At 34.9% G+C, this 12387-nt stretch overlaps 1 protein-coding gene across 4 annotated transcripts in view; it reads right to left on the reverse strand.

Annotated features, from left to right (window-relative positions):
• Positions 1–12387, reverse strand: part of LOC131675389 (anaphase-promoting complex subunit 1) — an 896320-nt gene that overhangs the window by 203489 nt on the left and 680444 nt on the right. For all 4 annotated transcript variants that reach the window (XM_058954365.1, XM_058954368.1, XM_058954359.1 and 1 more), the window contains 2 exons: positions 7693–7921; positions 7409–7614 (listed from right to left, as the gene is read on the reverse strand). In XM_058954365.1, the coding sequence (XP_058810348.1) occupies positions 7409–7614; positions 7693–7921 (435 nt within the window). The remainder of the gene's footprint in view (positions 1–7408; positions 7615–7692; positions 7922–12387) is intronic.

Raw genomic sequence — 12387 nt, forward strand, 5'->3', positions numbered from 1 at the left:
ATAGGAATGGAGAAGGTAAAAATTTCGATGACATAAATTAGGGGTTGCAACCCTCGTGGTCAAAACTGCACGAGATAAATGTGTTTGTACATTATAAGTGATGAGCAACGTATTTTACAGTAAATTATCAACACCACCTGTAATGTATTGGAAACAATTTTTTGGGGGTGGTTTTTCAACATAAGGGGTGGTTTTAAAAAAAACCTTGACTAGATTAACTTTATTTTTGTATTTTATGTAGGGTAATATTTTTTCCAATTTTTTTCGGGTTATTTTAATTTTTTTCATAAAAATAGCCATGAAATAGATAGTATTTTAAATAAAAAAAATAAGGGTTGCATCCCTTGTGGTCGGAATTGCATGTGATAGTTTGCTTTTCACATGAGAAGTGATATGAAATTTTCTTGGTCGTAAAATATCAATTAGATGCTGAGATACATTGGAAAATCTATTTTTGGGGGTGAACTTTGAGGGTTGTTTTCACCCCCTCAAAGTGTTTTTCCGCCGATAAAAAAAAATACGTATGTCTTATTTTTTGATGAACTATAACATATCAAAAGATTATTGAAATCGGTGAGGTCGGGTTGGGGGGGTTTCCTTGTAAGTAATCGACCACTACCACTTCCTATCACCCAAGGTATGAGCGGGGTATACACTAGTTAGTGCAGCTACCCTTAATGCCTCCTTTTTATAAGGCACAAATCGCGAAATTATGAGCGCGTGCAGTCTCCGCAAACTATCTAATAATATTATAAAATATGCTACCTAAGGTTGGAGCCTGCTGTTTGCTTGATCTGCCTGGCTAATATTTCCTGGACTGCACGCTTGAGTCGTGCTCTCTACTTTTACTTTGTTCAGATACTTCCAACCCCCCTTTATCCACCAAACCATGGCACAAATAGGTTAACACCTGATTACCTAAAACGATCTGAAATCACTTCCACTTACTAATAATTACCGCTTTCGGCCCTTTTTACAATAAACTTAACAATTTATAAGAAAAAAAATCGAAGTGATTTCGTTTTTTCCTCCGCAGAGGACGTACCACTCATGATCTCCCGCTACCACCCGCTTAAATTTTCCTAAGCGCTCGCGCAATCGTCTTTCTCTCTCTCATGCGTTCATTACCTTCGACGCACAATCCTATTCGCACGAAACGGGTCTTAATACCAGTTGGGCGCCATGTAACGAGGGGGGGGGGGTTATCTGACAAAATAAGAAATTTATTATCGCACAAACTCTCACGATGCAGAGCTAACCGCCGCTCCGTTAAGCACGTATATAGTTATACGTGTATTCGCCTTTACGTCTGATGATTTTGTTTCAGTGTATTCTTTCTAACCGAGTTGAATCACCTTAAGTCACTTGACTTGTGACACACGATCTATCTTAGATGTCAATGATCTAATGCTTAATCCGCCTAATCCCCTAGACGAAATCGGATTAAAACTTAAGCCTTTATAGATTTATTAACTATTAGGAAACGAAATGACGTAAACGGTGAATAAAATTAATAACGTTTAATTAACAAAAAAACTACAGTCTTTTACGGGTCGAAAAACTGACGCATGCGAATAGGATTTACAATTATTGATAATAATCCGATGAGAGAGAGAGAGAGAGAGAGAGAGAGAGAGAGAGAGAGAGAGAGAATTCAAACTTTGCCGCGAAAACCAACGCTCGGCGCGAATACAAAAAATACGCTCGTGATCCTTTTTTATGAAAGAGAGTTTTCAAAATGCTCCCAGCGTGCAGATGTTGTAACCTAATTATTCGGTGAAATAAATATTTAAATTTGACGAATACATGTTTTCGAAACGAATTTTTATTTGGAAGTATCCGAAATAGCGTCTCGAATGCTTAATTTTTTCTGTTATGGTCATAAATTTTTTACTCATAAACTGAGTTTATGGATAAAGTATCAAGATAACATAAGTTCTTAGAATCATATAAAGAATATACTAGTATTTTCAAAGGGTTTCAAGAATATTTTTTGTTTTTACTACTGGACAATTTTTGCAAAATTAAAAAATTGCTCAAAAATATCCAAAAAAAATTTCATGTATTCTTTAAACAATTATAAGAATATTTTATTTTTCGTAATTATTTCTTATACGTGCATTGCTTTCAAGGAAAAAATATCAAAGTAGATCGATTATCAACATTTATCATTAAAAAATTATATCGTTACAGTAAAATTATCAAAGAATAAAATATTATAATTGTTTAAAGAATATGTGAGAATTTTTGCAGATTTTTTCAAAAATGGACCAATTGCGACAACAAAAAATGTTGAAATCCTTTAAAAAAAATCAAAGATCTTTTTTATATGATTCTAAGAACTAATTCTACTTTGATATGTTTTATATAAGCTCATAAAAATTCATGAATATAACGAAAAATATTAAGCATAAAGGCGGCAAATAAACTAGATTTTGCAAAAGTTTCGTGGGCACCATTGGGAAAAGCAGCTCTTAAACTTTTAGGATATGGCTTTTACAATGTTTTAACACCTGTAACATTAGTTATGAGCGCTTAAAAAACGATGTACCAAGTTTGGCTTTTTTAACCAAAACAGATTGAGGGGCGGCCATATTCATATTCACAAAAACAATCACACGAAGATATTTCGAATAACTAAAAAGCTGTGATTTATCGGTGATTCGAAGAATCGTTTACAATATAAAAACATTAGTATTTTAATAACAAATAGAAAAATAGGCGTTTTTATAAGAAAATCGATCGTAACTTTGTCCAGTCAACAAATACATCAATCTTGAAATTCGAACAAAAAGATTCTGAACATGTAGAACGAAATAACCAGATTTTTCATAGTACGAATGCATATTAATTTAAGACGTTGAAAGTCAAGAAAAAGAATGGTCATTCAATTCAGAAAGGCTTAAAAGGTCACAAATAAAAGAACTTTTCATAAGTAAAAAAAAGTTAAAAGCTGTTTAACTGAATTTTATAAAAAAATGTGGTTTACGAAGTAGCGTTAATAAAATGATACCAAAGTTGGGAAATTAGACATGAATTTTGCTAATAACTTTGGTAAAAATTCGTGAACTTGATTACGAGAATGGTCCGATAAGTACTTAGCCTACAAAAGAACAACGAAAATTTTGGAAAAGTGGCGTTTTATTTTTCAACATAGTCTCCTTTTAGTTCGATACACTTGGCCCAGCGATGCTCCAGCTTCTTTAACCCGTCTGAAAAATACGTTTCCTCGAGGTCTGAAAAGTAGGCTTCCGTGGCAGCGATTACCTCCTAATTCGACTCAAATTTCTGCCCGGCGAGTGACTTTTTCAAGTTTGGAAACAAAAAGAAGTCGCACGGGGCTAAATCTGAAGAATACGGTGGATAGGGCAGCAGTTCGTAGCCTAATTCGACCAATTTGGCCATGGCGACGGCGGAGGTGTGAGCCGGTGCGTTGTCATGGTGGAAGAGCACTTTTTTCTTCGCCAAATGGGGCCGATTTTTCTGCAAGTCGACGTCGAATCGGCCCAATAATTCGGCATAGTACAGCCCTGTGACCGTTTTGCCCCTCTCCAGGTAGTCGATGTAGATCACACCTTGTGAATCCCAGAAAACGGTGGCCATCACCTTTCCGGCCGATGGGGCAGTCTTCGCCTTCTTCGGAGCATTTTCGCCGGGTAAAGTCCACTGTTTCGACTGTTCCTTGGTATCTGGTGTATACCAGTGGATCCATGTTTCGTCGACTGTCACGAAACGCTTAAATAGCGTCAGACATTGCTCTGAAGTTGTCTCACGGTTGCGCTTGCACGGTTGCGGTTGTCCGGAGTAAGCAAACGCGGCACCCATCGCGCCGACAGCTTTCTCATGCCCAAAATTTCATGCAGGACATGACCCACGCGGTCTTTTGAGATGCCTACGATCGTAGCTATCTCGTGCACCTTCAATCGTCGATCTGCCAATACCAGATCGTGAATTTTTGTCACGTTATCCTCCGTGGTAGCCGTTTTCGGAGCACCTGGACGTGGCTCTTCAAAATTCGAGGTGCGACCACGTTGAAACTCGTAAACCAATTTTTGATGGTCGTCATCGAAGAAGAAGAGTCACCGTACACAGCATCCAAGCACTTTTTGATTTCGCTGCGTGATTTCCCTTCCAAAAACAAGAATCGAATCACCGACCGATACTGCTCTTTTTCCATTTTTCAAATATCAACGGACACACTTGCTTTCACACGCTCTCAAAAATAAACTACAACTCCAATCCGGCTGAAATCTTGACAGTAACCATCGAAAAGGTTGTACTAAGTGATAGAATATTTCTTTTGCGAGAGTGGCGCCATCGGGCGGTGAGGCTAAGTACTTATCGGACCACCCTCGTATTTACGAGATTATTTATAAACGAGAAGTTTGCAGTGCGAGCCGAAGGTAAGTTTCTCGCATTAGTTAGAAATAATATTTTTCCATATGAGTTCTGGAAATAAGCGTTGAAAATGCGATTTATAGATTACAATGCGGAAATTTTACATTTTGATATAAGTGCGGGAAAATGATTTTGTTCTCAGGTGAATGTTTGCACCCGAGCAAAGCAACAGTGAAATATCCACATGAGGACAAAATCACCTTCTTGCTCATATATCGAACTATATTTTTCCAGACAAAGTGTGCAAAGTTCGATTTCGCGAGCACGTTTTTGACAGAATGTGTGCAAAAACGCACTTTGCGCACGGAGTGTGGAAAAGGTAATTTTGAATTTTGTACATAATACTTTTTATTTTCAGACTCTATATCTGATTTTACATTCCACTTACTAGAAAGACTCATAATGTTTTATAAGAATGCCTAAATCGAGCATATTAGCATAGCATTTTAAAAATGAATTATGTGATTTTACATGTTTAACGAAATTTTTTATAAATGTGACGGTGTAAACGGTAAAAATTTCGTTGTAATCTATAACCGGTCATGGCCTACACCGTGTGCTTGCTTCCCTCTCCATCCTAGGCATAGTCGCACGGCTGGCATCGGACGCACGTTATTTTCCGTGTCTGATGCCTGCCTTTATTTTTTTCAGTATTGTAGCTAGAGAGAGAGAGAGAGAGAGAGAGAGAGAGAGAGAGAGAGAAGGCAGCGAGCAAGAGAAATGGGAAGGAAATATCAAGAGTAGGAGAGAGAGAGAGAGAGAAAATATATGTAGCGCGGTGAGGCTCGGCGCGCGGCACTTGTCGCGCTGAGCAGTGCCGCGTACCGTCGATTAGGAGGACAGTGGTGGGAAAGGCTTGAGAAGCCGACTCGCACGTACTACTAGATCGTTGCACGCGAAGGAGATCGGCCGCACTAGGAAGGATTCGAAGAATCCGAGAGAGAGTGTGAGAGCCGTGACAACGAAAACTGGGCCACGTCTTGCGTTAGCCACCTCACCTGCAGCCCACCTGCCAAGCAGCCATCACTTTCTGGTCAGGTTTAGTTTTCTCTCCTCTCGTTTCTCTCTCTCTATTTTCCTCGGCATTGTCTCGCGGATTGTGTGCGGCGCCAGGCTTTCAGGAGCCGGCGTAACGTATCTTCGTCACTTAGTTTAGTTTGAGCCGGTTAATGAGATGACATGGCGCTAACGTGCCGGTCATCTCATTTAGTGTAAGTTTTGGGTATTATTAGTGATAAGTGTTTTTGTATTCTTGTCGGCACTCAGGGAAGTGCAAGTGTAATAAAAGGTCAATTAACGAAGTTGAGTGTGTGAAATCATTGAGTCTACACCTTCTCCTTCCTGCTTTGCTAGGAGCGACACACCGCCTCCCTTACCCTCCCCTTAAATAATTCAGTAATAGCAGCGAATTGTAGGCATTGAAGGCTGACGCTATGACATATAAGTAAAATTAACAATTGTGTAGATGCAATATTTCTTTATGAATAAATTGTAGAACAAATGAATACTATAGCAAATAAAATATAAGTATTACTTTTCATTGAATAAGAGATAAATAAAAATTTAGTTGTTGTGTGATGCAACAGTAGTCGATTCGATTAATCGATCCGTTCGCGATTCGTCTACTCGCGATGTTAATTCAAACGACTAAGAGAGAGAAAGAGAGAGAGAGAGGGGCGCGAGTTTTTGAAAATAGGCAGTTAAGCCTCAGCTGCTTTCGCGAGAATACCGCCAACTTAGTTTTTGCACTGTGTTACGCTGTTATTTGTTGAAAGTTTCCTGGATTTATTTTATACGTGCGTGAGTGCAGCAATTAAGCAGTAGCAGCAGCAGTATAGCAGCGGTACAGCAGCGGCAAGCAGCAGCATTATAGCAGCAGCAAACAGGAGCAGATTTGAGAGAGAGGCAGCGCAGCTGATCAATTTGAGGAGTACCGTTTATTCTTCAACAATAACGGCTGATCGCCGTAATTGCACTGCAAGGAAGGTGCACCTCCCTTTATTAGGGCGACAAAATAATTTCGACAGTATTTTGTCTTTTGAAAGCGTAATTTTTTTTGTATTCGCACTGAGCGTTAAATTTCGCGGCAATTTTCGGATTCTCTCTCTCTCTCACCAAATTATAATAAATAATTGTAAAACCTATTCACGTGCGTTAGTCTTTCGGCCCATAGAAGACTGTAGTTTTTGTTAATTAAATTTTGTTAATTTTATTCGCCCTTTACGTCATTTCGTTTCCTATTAGCTAAATGGATCTGGAAAGGCTTAAGTCTTAATCCGATTTCGTCTAAAGAATTAGGCGGATTAGGTATTAAGTCATTCATACTGAACGATTAAGTATCACAAGTCAAATGACTTAAGGTGAGTTCAACTCGGTTGGAAAGAAGACACTGAAACGAAATCATCAAACGCAAAGGCGAATATACGTATAACTGTACGTATTTAATGGAGCGGCGGTTAGATCTGCATCGTGGGAGCTTGTGCGTTAATAAATTTCTCACTTTTGTAGAATACCACTCCGTTACAATCAATATTTAGCTACATACGAGGTCTTTCCCAAAATTATCCGACCTACACTCATATCTAGGTGTGGAGAGACTCAGGCAACCTCTGGAGGGTACAAATGTCTCCAGTAACTCCTAACCTTCTCATCAGTAACCCAAGATATCGATGAAATGCCTTATTTCTCGCGCAACATGTATCTCTTTACAGCGACTTTTTCGCGTTCGTCGCAATTTGTTTATTGCTAAAACTCGCTAAAATTCTTCACATTCCACTTAACTCTAACCTATACTTAAATACACCCGAATTCCACATATAGTCTCTTTCATTTGAGCGAGCTATTCACTAACGTCATTTGTTAATATTTTTCTTCGAATATTTTAATATATGTTTTTTTAATTTATCGATCTGTAAATTATTTTTATGTGTATTGATATTTTAAAGATTTTATTAAAAATTCATACTATAATATGAGCAGTATATTATAAACGTTATATGTTTTGACTTACCGATTATCATTACTATGTATAGGAAACTTAGGAAATAATGATATAATCAGTGCTGCTACAGAAGTTGGATCATTTGATAGTGTATAAGCTCCACCGCCTAAAACGAGAAATCCTAGGGCCATATGAGTTGCAACATGAGATCCATACGTAACAACGCTATTTGTTGGTCCAACTCGTTCGCGAATATGTCTGCACACCCTTATAAGCTGAAAGCAATTTAGGGAAATTATAAAATTCCTTTATATTATTCAAATACATAAAAAACTAAATGTTTTAGAAAATACCTCTAAATTTCCAGTTCCAGCCATCACTAAAGATGCTGACAACAGCACTACATTCAAACAACTCTCAATTGTAGCTCTTCCTAGTAAGTCAGCCATAGATTTTTGAGTCAAAGTCATAAACATCTTCAAAAAATGGTATAAAGTTTTAAATGCAATCATATTTTCAGTTCCAGCAAATCTTATTCCAAGAGCCATACATCCGCCAGCTATAATGTTGCAATATGCTTGACTAGAAAAAATATTTTCGATTCAATAAGCATGCTTTTATTCATTTGTATCAATTTTTCATTAATCCAGATAGTTGAATTAAGTTTAATTGATCATATAAAGTAAAATTGACATATTTATTTAGGTTTTATTGCTTTAAAATGGTTAAAATTATTTAATTTATATTTATTTAATTTTATTTTTGTTATAGAATTGGACACCACAAGATATTACAAATTGATGTTTTAAAAAACACTGCATTAGCATAAGTTAATTCAAAATATAGGAAACCATTACTCAAAATGATTTTATAACATAGACAATATATTTAAATGGCAGTTTAAAATGATTTTTAAAATGATAGTTTAAAACGATAGAACTTTTAACATACCTTTAATGCGAGGATTGATAAACAAGCCAGAGAAAACATGTCGACTGTAATTCCTGGTATTAATATAACTATAGTTTAAAGAATGAAAGTATTCATGATCATGCATGAAAGTTTTATAAATATGATAATAAGAGAATATTTAAGAAATTTGAAGTTTACGACCGTGCCTGGTGGAAATGCTGCCCATCACGCCAATGCTTTTAGTAACAGCCCTGTAAGGAATATGGCTGAGAGAAAGTAATGGATCATACATGACAAGAAAATTGTCGTAGCTCGCTTTTTTACGAGGGTGGTTCAATAAACCCTTAGAAAATCTAAAAGATGGCGCGTAAGATATCACAACTTATTTGCAACTGTTTTCAATTGGGTGAATGAGTTTAAATATGGTTTAAATATCGTATATCAACAAAATATGAACATCGTTTAGGATGTCCTATAGTAATGAGTACCCCCAAATGATCAACAAAATCCACGACATGGTGTTAAATGATCGGAGAAAATAATTGCGTCAAATAGTTGAAATGATGGCGGTATCAAAAGGTACCGTTATTACGATTTTGCAGGATGAATTGGATACGAAAAAAATTTCGACAGGACGGGTGCCATGTTTGCTCACAGAATAAACACAGTTTTACGGTTGCCACGAAGGCACTTCTGCTGCGCATCCATCATAATCTAAATGTGTTTCAGCAATGATTCATATTTGCAAATAAAATATAGATATACCACTCTACTCTAGAAACGAAGGAACAGTTAAAACAGTAGATTTTTATATGTGAATGGGCTCCAACGAAGTCAAAGACGGTTAAATCGACCGATAAGGTTAAGGCCACTGTATTTCAGGATACACGTAGGATTATCTTCATCGACTTTTTTCAAAAAAAGGTAAACAATCACCGGAGAGTATTATGTGTCGTTAATGAACTGGTTAAGTAAAAAAAGAAAGGAAAATCGTCCTCACTTAAATAAAAAAAATGCTATTTTATTAAGACAATGCACGAATACACATTTGCGTAATTTCAATGGGCAAAATTTCGAAATTGAAGTTCAATTAGTGGACCATACATCGTGTTCTTTAGAATTGGCTTCTAGTGTCTTTTTTTTAAATTTTCAAATCATAAAAATTGCTTTCTGGAGAAACTTTCAAAATCATATTTTTCTGATGCTTTTAAAACCTTAAAAGACGTCTGGAAAATTTTATTGAGCGAACAGGAAATTGTATTTAAAAAAACAAACCTACCTTAATAAAATTGTTATTTCATCTTTTTCTATGAACTTATTCATCTACCCTAGTACTCACCTCCTCATCATTTATACTTACACCAATTTAAGTTTGTCTCGGCAGTACAAAAAGTAGCTCTATAGAGAAAATCATCTATAAACAGCTAAATCCCTAATTGATACGTTAGAAGGGGGCTATATAAATGAATATCGTGCGAGAGAAATTAACTGGAAGCAAGATAATCCAATAATTTAGATGTAAATCAAACTAGGGAGATAAAGGCAATCAAGAAGGGTTTGCTTTATATCAGAGCGCGCTTTCAATTTGCGAGATAGTAGGCACTCTTGAGTTGTTAATAAGTCCGGAACCCAGTGTAGTCAGTATGAAAGCTACACACATTAGCGTAGAATAAACTAGAAATCTCTTCTATCGAAGTTATGATGACTGACAATCGGATGAGTCCATGCTATGAGAAAGAAATGAGGAAGCTTAGAATAACAATTATATACATATAATGATTATATTATCGAAGTCATCGGATTCACAGGGCTCTCTGGTATTGTCAAGCACACACACACACGCACACACGCGCGCACGTGCGCGCTGAGAATTCATTTGCATGAATTATTTATATTAGACATAAATATTTTAGACAGCCACAAGTTAGATAAGAATAGAAAATAACATTAATTAATAATTACTATGAATGTAGTAGGTCATGATTAAGATAACGATGAGATACTAAACAGTAAATATAAGTGGAAAATGAACCACGTGGATTGGCTACTGGGAAATATAAAAGATAGAAGTTTATATCTTTCTTATACAAGTGAAATTTCCAAAAATAACCTTTTGATCTCCATGCTTGTGTTTCAAGAATAAGGAATACTACTCTTAGCCAAAATGTAAATAGACGAAAGTGATAAATCTTGGAATAAGTTATTTAGAGTATGTTTACTAATCTGGTTCCAGTTATCGTAAACAATTGTATAGAGGCCTGGAAACTTCAGTATTTAGTATGAGAAGCAGAATATAAGAGAGAAAAACCCTACCATGAACAATGGTCTGGATATGTTGAAAGATCAGTGTCAGTGTAACGAGGCAACGAGGAATAAAGAAGTCTAAAACATAAACCACGTACGGTGAAAATGTGATCACGTACTGGAGAGAACAAGCCAGGTTAAATGGAGTCTGTGGTAAGTGATATGTGAGGTGATAATTTTAGTAGCAATGATCAAGATAAAGCTTATCACAAAAAACACAAAATAAATTCATATGATGAATAAAAAAAGGCTTAAAATCATTCATAGAAGATTTTTTATTGCGAACATATTTATCATTCATTCATGTTATATATTATTCTATTACAATAAATTTTTTTAATTTACAGGTTTTTGGAGAAAGACAATTTTAAATAAACTTATAAAAAGATTTAAAAATTTTAAATTCAATACTCGAGACTCTAACTTTCAGAACATGGAATTAATACGTTGATATTTTAGAAGTTTATAAATGTTAATTTGTGGTTGTTAGAGATTAAAGTTTTCCTTGGAGTTTTTGAAAAATAACGTCTACATATTCAAATATATGAAGAATTAGTCACTAACTCAATATTTTATATTTATTTTTGAAATTCACGCTCGCGATTGGTTTTTCTGTGTAAATAAACTTTAATGACCTTTAAATGTCCTTGAATATTAGGCAATGTGGTCTAATAGAGGAAAATATTGTATTTAGAGGATAAAAATAAGACTATGCTAGTATTTTTTTTTTTGGTAATTCAGATTTTCTGTTTGACTTACTAATAACCTTAAATTGAAGGTGTTATGATCAAATTGAGAACATAATTAATTTTAGCTTATATGAAATATATGAAATATATGGGTATTGTAGAGCACAGAGTATTCTTACTGATATGTGTGTATAATATCGACCACAGTAAACTTCGATATATTCTCGAATATCGATATTAAAAAATCTGAACAAAGAATTGCAAAGTATCTCCGAATCTGTAGTCCAAAATTTACTTGTACGGAAATTGATAATTTGACCTTCGAATACCCTTCAATGTAACGTGATGAATACAAATGGAGCTCATATTGGTTTCAGCGAATCAAAGTATATTAAATTATCTCAGTGGAATTTTTGCTCCATTAAGATTGCATTTTGTAGTGATGTGTTATTATTTGGAACTGAAATATTTTTGGAACAAAGTTTAACTTCATTAGGATAACGTCTATTTTGCATCAACTTAATGAAAAAATCAAGTGACGATTTTTTCATTAAGTTGACAATTCGACTAATTCATAAACTTTTTTACAAATCAATTACTTTTTATTAAATTGGATATAGATAACTAAATGTTTATGAAAAATTTTAAATATCTTACAAACATTTTCAATAGATTATTAACTAATGAATATTTCTTTAACAATTGAGTGGTTTTGTTTGCATTTTCTTTTGTAATTATATGCTGATATTCTTCTATAAGCGCTTTCATGGTAAAGGTTCAATTTGCCAATTGTGCAGTAGGACCTTATATCTCAAAGTATATTGTCTATATGTATATCCTCATGGAATTCCAATGTAGCATATATATTTTCAATGAATTATTTCAATTACTTACAATTTAATTTTAAGTTAGCTTCTATTTCTGTAGTTAAGGATTTTTTTTTGTATCTATTTTATAGTTAATGTTTCTGATATTTTTGTTGCCCATTATTTTGAATTCATTTGGAAAGTTCTTTACGAGTGTGATAGCTCTTATATATTTTTTATAATTATTTGTCTAAATGAGTATGAAATTTTTTAAAATTTTAAGCTGCTGTCTCTTGTTAATTTGTTTTTTGATATGTACATTTGAGATAATTTCTCA

The sequence above is a fragment of the Phymastichus coffea genome, unplaced genomic scaffold, assembly GCF_024137745.1.
Source record: "Phymastichus coffea isolate CEN01 unplaced genomic scaffold, Cenicafe_Pcof_1.1 PCOF00001, whole genome shotgun sequence".
In the NCBI taxonomy this organism is placed as follows: Eukaryota; Metazoa; Arthropoda; class Insecta; order Hymenoptera; family Eulophidae; genus Phymastichus; species Phymastichus coffea.